The sequence below is a fragment of the Ammospiza nelsoni genome, chromosome 5, assembly GCF_027579445.1.
Source record: "Ammospiza nelsoni isolate bAmmNel1 chromosome 5, bAmmNel1.pri, whole genome shotgun sequence".
Lineage (NCBI taxonomy): Eukaryota > Metazoa > Chordata > Aves > Passeriformes > Passerellidae > Ammospiza > Ammospiza nelsoni.
In genome coordinates, this window is record NC_080637.1 from 31233171 (window position 1) to 31252348 (window position 19178).

The following is a 19178-nucleotide window of genomic DNA, read 5'->3' on the forward strand; positions in this document are numbered from 1 at the left end:
TGCTCCCACTTTAGCCCTGATGTCTGTGATGGCCTACTCTAACAGCTGCTTTTAATTTAGTTTAAAAGAAGCTATTTGGCAACCATGTAAGTTTGCACCTTCAAAGCAGGCACATTTAAAAAGCCAATGTCCTGCAGAATTAACCATTTTGAAGTCTTGCTGTTTTAGTGCAGTGATGACAACACAATTCACAGCTTTTTTAAACAATAGGCATCTGTACATGGAAACACAAAATAAAGACTGTTTTCACTCAGGTTTAACTACTGTTTTATAGTAAGCAATCTGCAATCCTCTCCGTCTTGGATAGGTAAAGATACTGGGTTCATTACTACAAATGTAATCCAGCAAGAGTCTACAATTTCTCAACTTGACTGAGCAATTAAATAAAGCACAGATCTCATCTGTAACCAGAGAAGGGCAGCCAAGTAAGGAACAGAAGCATGAATTAAACAAAAAAACCCCATTATTGTGTTCTTGGATTACCTCCTCATGTTAAGCAGGGAGTGGCTGCAGAAGGAAAAAAGAGGGAGAAAGGGTATGGGAAAGCAAGGACTCAGGCATGCACTGAGTATTTGGCAAACACTTGACACTAAGCCACTCAGAGAAAACCTAGGTTACCAGGCAGACATCCAGTGCCTTTTTTTTTCTTTTGCTAAACAGCTCGATATGAATTTGTGCATCTACTGTGTATATCCCTACACCAGAGGCAGGCACAGGGAAACTGCTGGTACTACAGCCTCACAGGCATGGAAACTGAGAGCATGTGTGTGCACATCTGACAGGGGGAATTCACAAACTGGAGGATTTACAGCATTGCTTTGTTCATATAGCTGCAACCCACCTTACCACTAGCTGTGGCAGGACCACACCCACTCTCTGAAGATGAACATATTTTACACAGTAAATCTAAAGGTACAAGTTTAAGTCAAATGAAGGTGCAAACACGCATCAGAAAGCACCTACATTTGCAACACTGTCTACAAACATAATTCACACTTTTTATTCTTCATACTCTAATGTGGGTCAGAGACCACACGGCAGCATATTTTATTAAAGTAATGTGCAAATAAGATGCATGGTACATGCAAACAGCATGTAGTTTCCATTTGTAAAAAGGTACAAGTAACAGTACAAAATTAGAATGCTTACTACTCATTTCAAGAAAATGAAGTCTGACATAGAAATACATACATTGTATTATTTACACCATTAATTTACAAAACATATTATTTGCATTAAAAAAAGGCTATAAAATAATTACAAATATAGGTTTTTTTCCCTGTATAACCAATGTAGAGCATCTTGGAAATTATGCTTTATTGGAAAAAAAATATTTTTTTTCCTTCTGATTTCAGAGCATCATGGGGTTTCTTTCTTCCCTTCTTCTCCTTATTCCCTTTTTAAATAAAGTTCCATACTGAGGTAGTAGTATGCAAAATTATTTCTTTGGTTCCACAAATCATTAATTCCAAAAGGAGCTACGTATCCGAATCAGAGGATTGGAAAGTAGAAGTCCTAAAGTTTTCAAAGGACTGCTTGCAAGTATAAAAGCTATTTTCTCCTCTAGAAACTGTCCTTTCTTTTCCCTCTTCATCTGCCTCTGCATCGAAGTCCAGTGAGACATGATGATTATTACGGGAGGTTTTTGGTTGGCAATTTGCAGGCTGTCTACAGCTTGAAAGAGAGTCCAGCTGAGGCCTCCATAAAGGCTTTCCAAATGTTCCTGAAAGACAGTAAAAGAGTGAGCACAGAAATATTGATGCAAAAAGATTTGTGTCTCACCCTAGTGTACATAAGTGACATTGAGATGCAAGACTGACAGAAATTAACATAAGTGACATGAAATGCAAGGTTGACAGGAAATTCACCAAAGTGAGATTTTACTTAAATGCTGTTCCACCATTTTAAAGAAAACATCCATGTGATAACAAGCATAAAGCAAGATTCTGCCACAAGAGACATTAAAAACATTTCCAAGTAGTTGCATAGCCACCTACAACTTCATTTCTTTTGTTTTCATGACTACTTCCTTACCCATTTTTCTTTGGGGAGGCTGGTGAGGGGGGAGTTAGGAATAGGGATCAACCTGCAAACACATCATAAGACACTTTCTAATGCAAAAGTCACTCCCTGTTTTGTTCTTCAGAAAATGAATAGCACATGCAATCTGCCATGCAGCTCAGAAAAAATAAACTAGGAATTTAAAAAAAAATGTAACCCCACAACCCCTATCAGGTTATACAATATTGTCCCACGGTGCAATCTGAATGCTAACAGAATCTTCTTCTGGATAGCATCTCCCATTAATGATAAAGATGCAGATAGCCACATGCTGCATTCACCACTGACCATCCAGTCAGTTGTGGGCAAAGAGAACAGTGGCAACCCAAAGAGAATTACACGTTTCAGTTCAACTATAATTAACAACTATCTGTATTTACTAGCCAGTAAACAATCAGTGTGTGTCATTCTCTATCACTGGGAAGCTGTTAGCATCAACACCTCTACAAGAAGGGCCTCCTTTTTCCAGTGAGTAAAGACATACCCATCCTAAGTCAAAGTGTCTGTAAGGACTTATTTTCAGAGGACAATGTATCACAGGCTGACTTTGAAGAACTCAAGTTTTTGTTAACAATTGAACACTACATTTCAAAATAAATTTTGAACCCAAAATGCAACACTTCTGCTTTTATTAGAACTAAAGGTTTCAAGTAAAACTCTGAACTCAGAAGTTACTAAAAAAGGAATTGGACAAAACCCCTACTTCCATCAATTATTTGTAGAGCAGTTTAGACCTAATGCAGTATGAAAGGATATTCCTCACCGCACCAAAGATACAAATGAACTGTCTTAAAAACAAAAATACAAGCTACGAACTTTCTGGCTTGTGTGTCAACTGTGATGCTAACGCCAGCTGCCGACTTCACTATGATTGCACAGGCAAAATGGGGCTTGAATTTCATGACCATGTTGAAGAAGCAAATTCACAACTAAAGAAATCAATCACAACTTGTTCTACAGCTACCATATCCAAGATCTAGCCATAGGCTCTTTGAAGGAAGAGTGCTAATGATTATGAAGCATCCAAGGCAACGACAATGCAATATAAGTGGGGTAGTACGCTCAGAGAACTGATCAAAGAAGTAACTCTTCAGAGATTTTTAGGGCAGACTGAGGCCTATGCACCCTTGGGGTGACATTAACTGCTGGATATACGAACATACAGTTGGACTGCTTTCTGCAGGAGACATACTAAAGCCCTATCTGCATGGTCCCACCACAGCAATAGTGGCAGGCAGCCAGGAGGCCGGCCGTGTGCAGTCCCAGGGTCTCTGCCAGATGTCCTGGCATCTGCAACATTTTACAGTTCAAACATCTGGCTTTTGAAGGGGGAAAACTTCAGAGCTTGTGCCTCCCTCCCCACCCCCTGAGAACAAAGAGCCCAGTGATGCACATTCCCCCAGGTCCCCTTCAGAGCCTGCAGACCCAGATCTTGATCAGCCAGTGCTGACACACCAGCCGGGAGACAATCCATGGTACCAGGGTTGGTTTTGGCACCAAGATATCACAAATATGAAAGCAATATGTGGTTTTGTATGCATTTTACACCAAGCAACCAAACCAACATCCAAAATTTAATGAGCTTCAAGGATAAAGCAATGCTTTTCTCCTTCCCCCACCTCTCCCTGTAATCTGGATTAAAATTGTAAACCCTAAACTAAACTTTGGGAATTCTTTTATCATGCACATCATGAGAAAATGACAAAGGAGGGATAAAGGAGGGCATTTTTACATACTGCCTTATTTTGAAAGGTAAATAGTTCTGGCTGACAGTATTATACAATATATATGCACACAAGTTCAATTCTCCCCACCTGCACTGAGCCCTCCTTACACACCTTTTGCCTGTCAGGCAAAACTTCTGGTATGCCTGAAGTTTCTTAGGGTGTATTTAAGCTATCTATGCTAATGTTTACAGAAATTTGCCAGCTATATTAAGACAGAAGATAAGAATCATATCATTGATGAGATTTTTACATAAGTGTGAGCTATGAAGATCTGGTAATCTAAATATCCTCATTACACAGTTTTACTATAGTCACTTTTCTGTTCCTCAGCATCAAACATTTGGGAAAGAAAAAGGTGAGAAATCAGTTTTGCTTGGTGTTGTAGGCAGGAAACAAGACAGCAAAGACAATGGCAGCTTAAATAAAAAGCAATAGCTAGAACATACCCATGAAAGTGCTTTTACTCATAATAGATGAGGGTTCCAAACTTCTGTTTAAATCAAATGTGTCTGAATTGAGACTTCTGCTTTTCAGTCCCGTTCCTTCATTTTGAGTATAAATAGAGTTCATCAATCTGCTACTTGTAGCCTGTGTTCCAATAATGCCAACACACTGGTCAAAGGGATCTTCCTGTGGAGGTGAGTACTGACAGCATTCCTTTTTCTTTAAATATCCAGACTCGTAAAGGCCCAAGCCCGCTGTTCTCTGGTCAGGGCTGCAACCTAAAGGAAATGAAAAATTCATTTTATATAGATTCATCTTAACAAAGACTGACTTAGGACTAAAACCTCTCCCCAATGAACTTACTTGTACCGTATGCTTCAAATGCATCAGAACTGTAAGCGCTGCCTTTTAAATACAAAGTCCCCGAAGTCCCCAGATAGTGGCAAAGGAATGGATCTGCAACACCCTCCAAGTCTGTCTCACTGCTGTTATCTAGATGGCAAATGCCTTAAAAATAAAATTGATGTGTCAGCACACAGTCTTTTTTGAATCTCCAGCTTAGAGTTTCTTGAGTAACTTTTAAGAACCCCACGTCTCAACAAAATTTCATAGTGTAGTTTAGAGTTTGCCTAGGTTTAACCTAACTTTTGGATGACAATCCTAACTCCAGCAATCGTTCGATTAATTAGCTTGACAGAGAATGTGTCACTTCACTATACAATCCCTGAATAACAAAACAAAACCAAACCAATTACAGGGATCAGAACCGGGGACTTCCTTCTTCCAAAGCACACTAGACAAATTAATTATCTCTCTCACAGCCTCCTTCAAAAGCAGAATGTCAATGTCAAAGTCCTGGTTGAAAGAATCTGAGGGGATCACTGCCTAAACAGCTATGAAGATTTTTAGTTCAATGGCTCCTCAAAGCTCTGGACACAGTCTCCGGTTCTTGATCCACAAAGAGGCTGCTCCTCTCACTACCCCACAACTGCAAAATTATCTCACCATCACTCCATTCCCACATGTCCCAGCTCCCGAGTGTCTCAACCCCAAGCCCTTTCCCAGAAAGGTGCCTTTTCCTCCCTAGTGCAAGTATATACGGGATTCTTTGGGGCCACAGGTAGAAATGTCAAGTACTGCAGCTTTTAACTTGCAGTCACCTTAAATTCTTTATTGACTCTGACTGTAATGATTTTTTTTTAACCAGCAAGTTTAAAGAGTTATACTAAAGTTCCACTGGTATTACTACACATGCTTTACACTCCTCTAAAAGCACCCTTTTCAAGCTGTAAGAGAAAAGACATGCCATGGTAATTTCTTTTTGATGCTCTTGTTTTGAACATGTCCTCATCAGTTTAAATTTACCCTTGAGACTAGAGAAAAACTTCCTGATTTAAATGAACACCATAACATCATCTGGATGAACAGAACCAAGTTATTATCGTGTTGAAAAATCCCAAGCAATAATTTTCATGTCCTCTATTAAACTGTGTAAAGACGCTTCTTTAGTGTTCTTTTTATCAGTTACAAAGACAATAGCCAAACTGCAGCTCCTCAAGTCACATGAAAAATCTGTTTAGCATTTTCTACCTACCATTACTGTCCCTCTGCTGCAGGAAATACCCTCCTGCAGAAGATGAGAGGAACTGATGGTGACTGCCATTTTCAGATGAGCCATATCCATCCTGCCTTTCAGCCAGTGTCCCCTGGGATGACAGGTAACTTGGAATGTCAGCAGGCAAATTTGTTTCATCTGTGGGGGAGCAAAACACATACAAAAGTCATCAACACACTTCAGTTTGTAGAAACATTTTTAAACTTGGCAGCAAAGCACTGAAAGCAACAAATAATTCACCTTTCTGCCTGAGTCAAAGCACACAAACGCTCCGACAATAAAGCCACTGCAAGGCAATCACAAACATTTGTTTTCCTTTCCAAGGTAAACCTTCAGTTTACGCACCTGTATTTGTAATGCTGCAATCTTCATTTCTCCGTCTGGTGTGGTAGATGATGACCACCCACACCAAGGAAGTGCCCACCACACAGCAAACCACAGCTATGATCACAATGCCAACTGTGGCCCATCCATCATCATCAAGTGATGGGGCAACGTTTTGAGGAGAGTCACAGGTGGGAGTAGGAATTACATTAAGTCGGATGTTGCCTCGTTCCGTTCCAAGTGTATTAGACATTTCACAAGTGTATTTCCCGGCATCTTCTACATCTGTATCCACAATAATTAGTAACTGATTGCCTGCAGCAAAGAAGTGTCTTTCTGTTACCATGAGAGGGCTGTCATCTTTAGTCCAGTTCAGTCGGGGTGGAGGGCTACCACCAGCAATGCACTGCAAGACGGCAGTTTCACCTTTTGTTACAGTTCGATCCAGCAAAGGCCGCAAAAATGATGGTGTTTCTGAAAAGAAAGCACAAGCCTCATATTCTATGTTTTTTTCCTAATGACCTCGCAAGAATAAGAAGTGTCCCTTTCCTTCACAGCTCAAGAGGAAAAGCTGAATTAAATGCATCAGTAAGGCCTAATAAAGCTAACTCTCATTCTAAGAAGAAACTCAAGAATTTGTACTTAAAGCCTACAATTTACTTGTCAACTGGTCCAATTTACATGCTTGATTACTTTACAGGGTAAAAATGCTACATCATACACGCTTAAGATGCAGAGAACTACAATAAAAACAATTACCAAAATTTCAAGAAATCAAAAGTTAAACAAATCTACAGTCTCTAAATGAAAACAGAAGCTCCTTCTTCCCTCCATCCCATGTGTACCAGATGTGTATACACTGAGAAACATTAACCAACTTTTATTATTTTGAGTAATAATATTGATTGTGCTGTTAAAGTTTGCCAATATCTTACCTAGTACTGTTAATGTTGCATTAGCTGAAATGCTTCCAGCAGTGTTTTGAGCTGTACAGCTGTAAACACCTGTGTCCTCGATCTTTACATCAACAATAAAGAATACATCATCTTCAGGCATGACATGCATGCGCCTCTTGCGTGCTGCAGGAAAATCTGTTCCACCATCTTTCTGCCAAGCAATCTGTGGGACAGGATGCCCAACTGCAGCACATTCCAAACGTGCCATTGCCCCAGCTCGAATGGTCAGGTCCATGGGGATTTTTGTAAATGAAGGTAGCACTAAAGAAAAGTTGGTGATACCCAAATCAGTACATGAAACATACTTCTCTTTTGTACAGCCTTTCCTTGAACACCCCTCATGGGCCTAAAAACACTAGAGAAACACACAGTCTAAATTGATCAGTAGCCAGCAGAAAGGGAGGGGACTGTGAAGTATGTGAGACCACCTAGATCAAAATCTCATTTTTGCTAACAGCCTCCTATGTGACCTTTCCATAGCATCTTGAAACAGAGCACACACTTAACTCCTGTGAGAAAAAGTTAACATTTTTCCATCTTGTAACATTGATTTTGCCAGACTGACTATGAATTAGGTATGTTGTTTTTTCCTATACTATGCTTCAGTACACTGGGATGAGAGGTAAAATTGAATAGTGACCTTGGAAATGGATACATTTTATGAAATTATCTTGTATTATGGATCTTCTAAAAGATGCAGATGACAAGAATGAAAAATCTATGAATCCTTATCTTGATTAAAATCATTTGAAGTCCAAAAGCAAAACAAAACGTACTTACTATTTACTGTAAGTTTGGCTTTGACAGAGTAGGATGAACCGAAATGATTTGAAATAACACACTGGTATTTCCCCTCATTACTGAATTCCACATTGCGCAGTCGAAGGATGGTGGTGTACTCCATCACTTCTCCGCCCTGGGCCCGGAGGTGTGCATAATTCTCCATTTCAGCGTCTTGCAGTAATTCGTTGTCTTTCTTCCATGCAAAAGTCATTGGGGAATCACTGCTGCTGGCTGCTGAACACACAAAACTCAAATTGGAGCCTTTAATTGCTGACTGGGTTTCTGGCTGGACAGTGATCTGTGGTTTAGGAAAATCATCTGCAGAGAGGAAAAGAAAAAAAATACATGTGATGCCTGAGGACTCTTTCCAGAGAGTTAGTAAGCCTTGTTTTATAGGTTTGAGAGAAGAGTCAGATAAGTATTTATTAAATGGATCCACAATGCTTTTGTTTTAAATTTTGTTAGCCTTAGGGCATTTAAAGATGCCGTATTTATGAGTTTATTGTGCAAAGCCATCTCTTATTGAAAAGAAAGCACATTTAAAAGCAGACTGTGTGCATAGCTTCTTCAATAACAGCACTAAAGATAGAAAAACTACTCCCTGACATCCATAAGAACTACTCTGTACATCAATCATGAAGCCTACCTCTCATCTTTACAACACCTCAGGTGCTGGGAGTTTTTCTTTATTGAATGCATAGTTCATCTGCTATCAGAAACTGCAAGTTACAGTGGAGCATTTCACCCACACCCACAAAAAAAATCATGTACAAAAGTCAGTGTTCCAATGATGTGCGTCTGTTTGGGCTAAAGGGGATGGAAGGTCACTTAAGCAGTGCAGAACACAAGAATTTCAAGAATTCCTGGAGGTCCCTTTACTATAGGAATGTTACCTTCGAAGTGCCATGTTATGAGTTTACAGAATTAGCTGCCTTCTGAATTATTAATTGGACTGTGTGTACACAGCATGTGCAAAAGGAGTGGACAAGTAAATGCCTGGTCTCCCAAAACCAAAAGCATTAGTATATTCCCAACTTTCAAGATGTATCCAATCTCTGGAAAAAGGAACTGCAGGAAAAGTCCTGTGCCCCAAAAATTCCTCCCTGCAGATCCTGCTGTCTCCCAGCACGTTTGTCTTATTACATCTCAAATGACTGGGAAGAACTATGGGGTCAAGTGCTACTTCCTTGAAGAACCTCTACTCTGTTACAAATGAAAATGAGATGTGCAGATAGCCTAACCTTGATCCATCTGCAAAACTCCTGCAGGTATGATGCTGTGCTCCAGTGACAGGGCAACATGGATCTGGGACACTAAGCATGGATTTTAAGACCATCCCAGGCTATTTGCTTTTCATGCTTCATACCCATGCCTTACCATTTGCAAACTGAGTTAATGCATTCACCGACTTTGCATGGCAAGAACTAAGTAAAACACTCTAAGTACTTAAATTAGCCTTGTGAAAGGACAGCAGAACATACTTCAATCTTAATTACCTGACAGGAAGGGGTGACACAAAGGTCACTCAAATAAGCATACAGTACAGAATACAGAACACACTAGGATAAGACTAGCATTATGTTTTGTCAGAACAGAATAATCCAAGAGCATATTTGAAGGAATGTATTACAAAGACATCCACATTTATACACACCTTTTAATTTCAGACAGGAGTCAACACACTCCATTTAAAAATTCTATAAAAGCAAAAGCAGCCCTTGTAAACTTGTAAGCAAGGTGGGTATACCAGAACGTCTAGTGATAACAGACTTTACAGATATAACTGAAACACTCAACGATTTTATTTGGAGATTTTAGTTATTTCTGCATGGCAACTATGTTAAGTATCACATGCAAAAACTGATTCAGTACATTTCTTTTTGCTAACACATCTTAAATGGTTTAAAACTAAATACTTAAAAATAGCATTCATTAGCCCAAAGAAAGACCACAATTCCTCCAAATTTAACAAATGGAAGACATACATTTAAATCTCCAGGTTAATTTTTTGACAGAATGTGTTTCGCATAAATTAGGATGCCTACCTCATATATATTCCTCTAGCCAGTGAATAAGCTCTAATTCCCTGCATTATATCAACCTCTGCTTCTCGGCAGTAGCTACAATCTGCTGATTATTTATTAAATATCTGTCTGCTAACAGGAAAGGAAAAACCAACATTTTGGTACACTATTTTATATTCTGGACTTGCTTTCCCACTGAAAAAGGGTAGCAACAGTAAAAATTAACCAGTTATATTTGCTATGAGACAAAATTATTGAGAAAACACTTATCTTTTTGTCTCCAAAGAATACAATGTTTGAATTTTCTTTAGTAAGAAAAATAAAACTTATTCAACAAAAATACACGAAATGCAGTTAGTTGGCTTTTAAATTTCCTGGTATTTTCAAAGTTTCTACTTTATATATCAGAGTAATCAAAAATGCCCTTACCCTGAATGCTTAGCTTCACTTTGCTTTAGAGAACATAACACGGATGTTCATTATGCTACTAAACACACATAGCAAAATTTCATTTTTAAAGCAGATGCTATCACCTCAAATTCTCAGGTCCTAAAGTAAAAATATTTTGCTAGCATTTACTCTCTGGCAAACTGAAATAAAAAAACACCAGTATCGTAACTGTGGTAATCATATTTTTTAAACACAGTTTAAAAGGCAGTAATTTAAATACTCCAAATAATTTTTAAAGTACACCACAAGCACACATAAAAGCATCAGAGGTGAGGCCAATATAGCTTTTTTACCTTGAAATTTTATCAGCCCTGGAATAACCTCAAGAATAATGGAAAATGAAAAAAATTTACAAATAACCAAACCCAAAAACTACATCTTAATTTCCCAAAGTATGTCTCACTTAAAAACAATAGTGATCAAAACAGTATCTTTTAAATCTAGAGGCACATACATTTACCCTCACAACGTACTGAGCTTTCACTTGCACGCATAGAACATGGTATCTTCTATGTAAGCAAGCTGCACTTGGTATAAAAGTCAAAGACTCCCTGTCTTGTACAAAGCCTCAAGCTTTAAGCATCTACAACACAGTTTGGGAACAGGAGAAAATGTTACTAAGTATCACATCCTTTCAATTTTTTTATAGAAATCACAACATACGGAGGAACCACAAAAAAAAAAAAAAATCCAAGCACACAGCAATATTTGTTTTATGGGATGAGAAATAGAGGCTACACTCACCACAGACAAACCCATCCAGGCTGACAGCAAAAATACTTCTCCCTTTTAGCAGCTGAGGATGGGCACAACTGGCATTTACAAAGCTCTGGAAGTTGTTCTCTGACATCCACTGTGGTAGCCATTTCAACTGGCAGTCACACAAGAGACTTGATGTATTGAAGTGCCTAAGAAAAAGCAATTAAAATCAAAGCCTGTTTGTTTGTTCTATTCTGTTTGTAATACAGATCTGTGTGAGCACACTTTCATAACAAAACTAAGGCTCTAGGTTAAACACACATATTGCAAGAGAAAGATGGCAATATTGCTCAGCTGAAATCTCCTCCCTTGCCCAGCTGGTGATGCTGTGCCTGATGCCCCCTGAGGACATGGGTGGGCCCTCCTGGCTGCCAGGGCACTGGTGAGTTATATCCAACTTGCCACTGACCAGGGCACCAGGTTCCACAGCTCTGCTTTCCAGTCTCTCATTCCCAGGTCTGTCCACACACCCAGGGCTGCCCTACCCCAGGTGCAGAAGCCAGCCCTTTCTCTTGTTGGACGTCATACAGCTGCTGATTGCCCAGCCCTCTCATTTGTTGAGGTCACTCTGCAGGGCCTCCCTGCCTTCCAGGGAGTTAACAGCTCCTCCCAGCTTTGCATCACCTGTGAACTTGCTCAGTATCTCCTTTGAGTCCCAAATCCAAGTCACTGATGAAGAGCACAGGGCTGATGATGGAGCCCGGCTGAACCCCACCAGTGGCAGGTTGCCAATTTGATGTCACCCCTTTCAGTATAACCCTCTGCACCCAACCCATGAGCCAGTGCTGCTCTGCATTGATCAATAGAAAAAAAGGATGAGAGGACAAAAACTCATCCTCACTAAAATACATTTTTTGCAGTGACCACTTCACGACTTCTCTGAAGATCTGTCTCTGCTACTACAGGAGAGAAGGAGCCAATTACAAGCAGTGACAACCAGGTCTTTACAGAAGAATTACAGCACTGCATTTCACTGGTCCAGCACCGCTGTTCTTAAGAGCATGTTACATTAAAGTCTCCCTTATCTAAAACCTGTTAGAGATCACCTAATTTAAAATAAGGATTTTAGAGACAACAAATGTAGCAGAAATTGAATGCAGCCACCTATCCTACACTCTCTCACTTAAATACACCCATCATATAAAAATAGAAAAAAAACCCCAAAACACTGGCATAAACTTTTTATGTTATTTCAGAGAGATTACAGCAGGGGTTTATCACTGCACCAGGTGATGTCTTACAAGGCTTTTATTTATACCTTTATATGTATAGATAATATCTATATACTTAATAGAGATTATGTCTTTTGATAGAAACTTACAGTTCTTTGAGTTTCTTCATTTGTGAAAATGCATTTCCTTGAACTGACATAATTGCATTGTTACTTAGATCTCTAGGAAGAAAAAAGAAAAACAGGATTAGAAGAAAATAATAGATTTATTAAACTGAATGGATTTAAGACTCAAGCAATAATTTGCTATTTTAGTGATATACAAAGGGTGTTTAAGCTCAAAATAAAAGGAGATGCAAATGAGGAGTTTCACAGTGTGTTTCATATGTAAGAATTTCTGCATTAATTCCAAAATTCACACTCAGTGTAACTTCAAAACTGAAAAATCTTCTGAAGATCACAGTAGCAACCATGGTAAGGTTAATCAAATAATCAAATATTTATGACTTTCATCCCAAGTCATAAATAAAGCTTGTTACTTCTCCTTTAAATTCAGTTAGTATCAAAATTCATTTTTTTCCCATTTTGGGTTAAATGTGAATGTCTACTACTTACAAGTGTTCAAGTGCATCCAAACCAGAAAATGCTTTCTTTGTAATGGATCTAATCCTGTTTCCTTGGAGTATCCTAAAAAATTTAAGCACATGATGCAAAAGAAATGAAATTAAATGGGAGTATTTTTGAGCTGAATAATTTCATTTTTGGCATTTATTTTTCGACTGTGACTAGTATTCACCACTCACCCATTTCCAATGCAACAATCTGCATCACATCTAAAAGATACTAATTTATTCCCCTTGAATAAAGAACTAGATTTTACAATGATTTTAGAAGACATTTAAGGTATGCAGTTAAGTGATATGGATTATTCTAAATGTAAAACTGTAATCACTTTTTAATTTCATAAATATGCATTTGAAAATTTCAATGCAATGGAGCCACTTCCACTGGATGCTGCTTTACCTTACTGAAGACTAAGCCTGCCACTATGCTTTTATCATATGATATACTTATTATTTTTAAGTATGGAAAAACCTCATTCTTTGATAAATATGTCCATAAATATTATCAATACTTGAAGTATTTCAGATTAGTTTGACTTGGAGAATCTTGATTTTCTTTTATTGTCACGGAAGATGTTATAGAGAACAAAGTGTTAAGAGAGAAAAAAATCAGCTCTGCTATGGAAAATTTAATATCCTTAAGTGTTGGGCTTGTCCTTTGAAAGACACATAATAAGGTCTTTTTTTTAAGGCATGATGAGATACAAATGCTGTAGCAATACTCACAGCTTCTTAAGTTTATCTAGGCCAGAGAAAGCACCATTCATATCTTCAATAGTCCATGATATTTCATTGTTTTTCAGATCCCTGTTTAAGAGGGGAGGGGAAATCAAATCACAAAAGCTATTAAAAAGAACAAGGCACATAGCTCTTCAACAGCATGTATTACTTAAAAAAAAATCTAAAATAGCTTTCTGTTGGATTGGTTGGATTTTTGTTCAGTTGGTTTTGGTGGGTTAAGAGAAGCTTTTCCTGATTAACTTTATCACTTCAATTTTTACTGAGAGACTTGGACGACTGTTAGTATTTTTCCCACTGATAATTGAAAAGATCACTAACTCAACAATTTTTAGAACTGTGAGCAAACCAAACGACATATCCCTGAAAAGGTATTCAGATACAGGACTATTTAGAAAAACATGCACTGAAGGAAGGGAAAGGACCAACTGTTGTCCGTTTGAAATGGAACCCCCCCATGTTGTTTTAAGTCCTTAACACCCAGAGAGTCATTTTAACATCCCAAAACACTTACTTAATTATCTATGAAGCATAAAGAGCTTACAGATTTGTGTACAGAATAGTGTGTCTGCAAACAATCTACAGGGTTGAGCAGGAAGAGAAAGAAAAATCTAGGAAAAATTGCCTAATACTTAATACCTAAACAGCTCACAATTCTCTAAGTTCCTTTCTTTATGATTTCCAACTCTCTATATTGTTAAAAAACATGGTGTACACTCCTCTAATTTGCATTTTTCCTAGATGCCCTAAGTGTATGTGAGCAAACCCCTGAAAATAAAGCCTAGAGGCAAAGGCAATCGTTTTGCTCATCTGGCTGACAGATGGGTCAGTGGTACGCAATGGCAAGGTTTTAATGAAGAGGAATGTATTTAGATTAGTTCTTTCCCTTCCTTTAAGAAATGCTATTTCAAAAACACAAACCGATACTTAAAGCAATTGTCCAGTCATGACAATGATTTTTGTATTCTTATTTCTGCTGTGAGAGAAAATGATTCAGTTAAGACACAACTATGATCCAGATCCCTAAAACTGGGTAGCAGCGCTCTCCTTGCTGCCTTCAAGAGATATGCCTCTCCCACAGCAATGCTACTGGAAGTCTGCATCACTGTTACCACCATCCATTGTGCACAGCCTTAACAAAAGAGGAACTCTTCCCTTTCTCAACTATTCTGGAAAGAAATCTTACTCTAAGAAAATCATACACTGATCAGGGGAAGTTAACAAAATGTTCTTGTCTCTTTCATAAAGGAAAGAAATAACCCATAAACACAGGATTTTTCCCAAAGTTTTAACCTTACAAATTGAGTTTGTCAACTTACAAAATCTGTAGACTGGAAAGTCCCTTGAAGGCACAATCAGCAATGTAGTTTACTTTGTTGTTTCCAATGTACAGTCCAACCAGCACGCTTAAACCAATGAAGCTTGAATCATCTAACCTTGCTAATTGATTGAATGTCAAATCTCTGCAAATTTAAGGGGGAAAGAAAGCATTTTAATGTTCCTGCTGCAGTGCTTATTTAACTTAGTTCAACCCACATGGATTTTCAGGGGGGAAGCACCAGTTTTCCCCTGATGATTATCACAGAATCCACTACACCACTTCTGACCACAAAGCATTTTGCATTGTTTTGAACAATTCACAAATTACTGCAGAATTAATTTCTCTCATTTGAAAATTACTGTGTTATGGCTTCAGTACAACTGCTATAGTGAAATGGAGCAATCTCATTTAACTTCCAAATTCTTTCAACAAGATATAACTGTCTTATACAGCAAAGTTGTAGTCATCTTGGAAACTTTGCTATGAAAAATTCACAGATCAGTGCTAAGAAGCTCATGTTTTGCCATCTACCTGGCTTTTGAAACTGGAAGAGAATAAAGATACTCACAGTTCACTGAGTTTTTGGCAAAATTCCCAGGCATCAGGACTGATCCTGCTGATGGCATTTTGGCTGAGATGGAGTTGTTGCAGCATCAGTAAGCCATAAAGCCAGCCCTTGGTTACCTCTGTTAAGTTGTTATGGTCCAGCTGCCTACAAACACCCACAAACAGAAAAAGACATAAGATATAGAAACACAGCAGCATGCATGCTATGCCACAGGTCCACCTCTGACCTCACAACACTGGCTAGAGAGCTGGGGCCTCTACATAAATCTTGAGTTGTATCCATGCATTTAAAATGTGCTGCTCTACACACTCACTACTGACTGACTGCTCCTTTTCAGACCACAACAAAACAATTCAATTCATAAACATCTTTAAATTTTATCACACAATTCTATTAATTTTGTGGAAATCTACTTAATATGTTATCAGTAGAACTTATCAGCAAAATTTTGATACTTACAAGACTTCCATGTTGGTCAAACCCCAGAAAGCACCATCCATAAGCCTTGTAACCCCATTTCTCTGCAGTTTTAATGATTTCAAAGCAGGAAGTCCTTGGAAAGTGAGCCCATCTATTTTTTTGATTTTGTTGCGATTCAGCTCCCTGCATCAATAGAATTTACAGTTACAGCACAGTAATTTTACCTACATGCCAACAACCTTTCTTCCCTCTCTGGAACCAACTTTATTTAAACATTTCTCTTGCACATGAAACAAAGACAAGAAGTAATAAAAATAAAATATTTTATTGTAACCCATTATATTCAACCATGTTAATACTGTTCTGCCTTTCTGATACTGAGAACGAGTACTTGGTAGTTCCCTGATTTTCAGACTTAAAGAATCCCTGTAGACCTAGAATGTCATGGTTAATCCTGTTCTTAAATTCAAAATTGAGAGCAGTGTTTATCCAGAAGTAGAGATGTTAAGGCTGGTTTGTAATTGCAGTCAATAAACAGTAAAAAAAAAGTTAAATTTTAGTTGTGATAACGAGACAAAATTGAACATCCTGGGTGATCTATTTCTGTATCCGTAGTCAAGCACTCATTACATCCCTCCCTTCTTCAAAACCAGTTACACATAGTGCCCTCCCTCTTTCTCAAGTGGTCTTGGCACTCACTCTTCTGCCACTACACTGACCCTGTGCAGGTCAGAAACTGGGAGCAATGTGTATCCTCTGAGGGAGATGGAGGGTGTAACTAGCAGGAGGGCAAGATGCAGTGACAGGATTAGACAATACTACCAAAAGGTAATAAAAGGAGTGATCATCTGTCCCTTCAAGGAAGTCTTAGGTCTATCAAACTAGGAAGAATCTCTCCTTTCAAAACTCATTTCACCATGCAAAGTAAAGGTCTAAATAATCCTCTACCCACATTACTACCATCATTATTTTTCAGAGTCACAACCCTGTAAGAATTCAGCTTGTCTCTACAGCAGTCTGACACAAAAATCTACTTCATAACAGACCTGAGGGAGAGCCCTACTTCTTATCCTATGTTTAAATATGAATAAAAAGTGAAGAACATTCAGTAAGAACAGGCTTTAGTTCTTCCTCATTCTTCTTTGAATACTTTCAGGTGATAACGCAAATTTTTGGGCTTCCTTGCAGATAAACTACCTAGCATAACTCAGTCAGCATAACAACTATGAACAAAGGGAACATTTTTAGGCAAGGATATAAGCAACATCCAAAAGTTCAGGTGAATCTGAAGATCAGAAAGTCTACCAAAATCATTAACAAATCCTGAGCTTTGCAGGACTTCTATTGAGGCCTGACTAAAACTGCTCCAACGCTCATATCCAGAAGAAACACAGTCACTCTTTCCAGAAGTGTCAAGCACCCTAATATTTCGGTGTTCTTATCAGCTATCACTTTCAAGGCTAACCTTAGAGACTTTGTAATTGTAATTTTTAACTCCTAACTATCTAATATGGAAAGTAATTATCCAGGATTTGACAAAGTGCAACCCATTCTTTTGTCCATTTTCTGCACTTTCTAAGTTTTCCAATTAAAACAAGCCCCACAGTCTCTTTCATATAACTTTATTATTTATTTGGTAGAATATTTATGGACAGCACTGTGTCAGTAAAGCTGAAGGTCTATTTATTCAAGCATATTGCTTATTGTTAATTTCCTTCATTCCACTGTGTGAAAGCACAAAGTAAATGACTGCTGCAGTGAACTATATAAGTTTACTTTACTTACTATTTTCCTGATGCTTTATTACAGAAATATTGCTCCTACCCCTTTTCCAGTCTTTTTTTTTTTTTTTTACTTTTAATAGGCAAACACAATTTTAAACACAAAGACTGTTCACATCTCACCAACATATAAGACTAGTTTTGTTCAGTACAATGCTGCAGTTAGTAAGGGTTGCAGTAGTATGTTTTCTCTGTCTGTCTCACTCTGCCTCTGGTTAAATTAAAGGCTAAAGTTCCAGCACTGCCAGTGCTTTGGAAAACCTGAAAACAATTAGTCAATTGTAGGTTACACTTACAGGTGCTGCAGATGGGACAGTTTAAACATCTTTTGAGGAATTGCTGAAATTTTGTTCCTGTTCAGTTTCAATACTTGAAGTGTGGTAGACAAATTGTCAAAGGTACCAGGCTCCATAGAGGTTATTCGGTTACTGTTAATATACCTGTTGAAACAACATCCAGAAGGTTAAATTTACAGTTATTTAATAAATTCTTAACACCAAATAGTGAAACACAAAGCTCTTGTGGGTCTTACTCATTTATAAATGGATTTTTTCATATTAATTAGAGCTCTTGACAGCTTTTTCATTAGTCAAATAGTATTTCACCACCATCATTTTACTCTACTCTGCCAGAGTGTGATAATGGAAGAAGATAATATGTGGCAATCCTGTTACTTTTTTATCAGTCAGTATATCTTGCATTCCAATATTCCTGAATAAGAATTGAAGTGTATTCACAAGAAGTCTATCCAGCTCCATATAAAAACAAACTAGACTATCCATGGGGAACTTAATTTTATCACATAATTATTTCTCTCAAGAGACACATCTATTTGTTTCATCTCAAGATAATGGCCTTAGCTTTTTTTAATGAATTAAAACATCTCATTGTAACTCATATATTCAAGTTAGTAGCTTATGTTAAACTAGACAGGTAGGAATATTAATGTCATTCTAATTAAAAGAAGATTTAATACTTAATAAACAGCTGCCAATCTAAATTATGCAACAAGATATTTGAAAGTAACCTAAAAGAAAAAAAAATCTACTTACAGATACTTGAGTTGTAACAATGGAAATGATGAAATTTTTAGCTCTGATATATTGTTGTTGCTCAAGTCCAAAGTTTCTAGACTCTGAAATGGCTTCAGATGTTCAGACAAAATGTTGGCAATCTTGTTACTGGTCCTGAAATTTAAGGGCAGTAGTCAAAATGTCATTTCCAGAGTAAACACATCTTAACTACACAACCCTGGCAAATATTAGTTCATAATTCCTCTACTTGAAAATAATTTTGAATTACAGAAAAGCAATAAGGTATGTTCTCTATGCATAATATTAATCCAAAATCACAAATTGAAATAGCCTAAATAAATTTTCATTAATATTTCATAAAATATAATTCCAGGAAACA

General features: G+C 37.7%; 1 protein-coding gene across 1 annotated transcript in view; it reads right to left on the reverse strand.

Moving 5' to 3' along the window:
- Nucleotides 1-737: 737 nt before the first annotated feature.
- Nucleotides 738-19178, reverse strand: part of LRIG3 (leucine rich repeats and immunoglobulin like domains 3) — a 38396-nt gene continuing 19955 nt past the window's right edge. The window contains exons 4-19 of the mRNA XM_059472161.1: nt 18818-18952; nt 18062-18205; nt 16024-16167; nt 15565-15708; nt 14995-15138; nt 13664-13744; nt 12930-13001; nt 12465-12536; nt 11129-11292; nt 7908-8228; nt 7107-7388; nt 6193-6645; nt 5827-5985; nt 4596-4739; nt 4235-4510; nt 738-1723 (exon numbers count right to left, since the gene is read on the reverse strand). Coding sequence (XP_059328144.1) covers nt 1479-1723; nt 4235-4510; nt 4596-4739; nt 5827-5985; nt 6193-6645; nt 7107-7388; nt 7908-8228; nt 11129-11292; nt 12465-12536; nt 12930-13001; nt 13664-13744; nt 14995-15138; nt 15565-15708; nt 16024-16167; nt 18062-18205; nt 18818-18952 — 2980 coding nt within the window. The 3' untranslated portion in view covers nt 738-1478. The remainder of the gene's footprint in view (nt 1724-4234; nt 4511-4595; nt 4740-5826; nt 5986-6192; nt 6646-7106; nt 7389-7907; nt 8229-11128; nt 11293-12464; nt 12537-12929; nt 13002-13663; nt 13745-14994; nt 15139-15564; nt 15709-16023; nt 16168-18061; nt 18206-18817; nt 18953-19178) is intronic.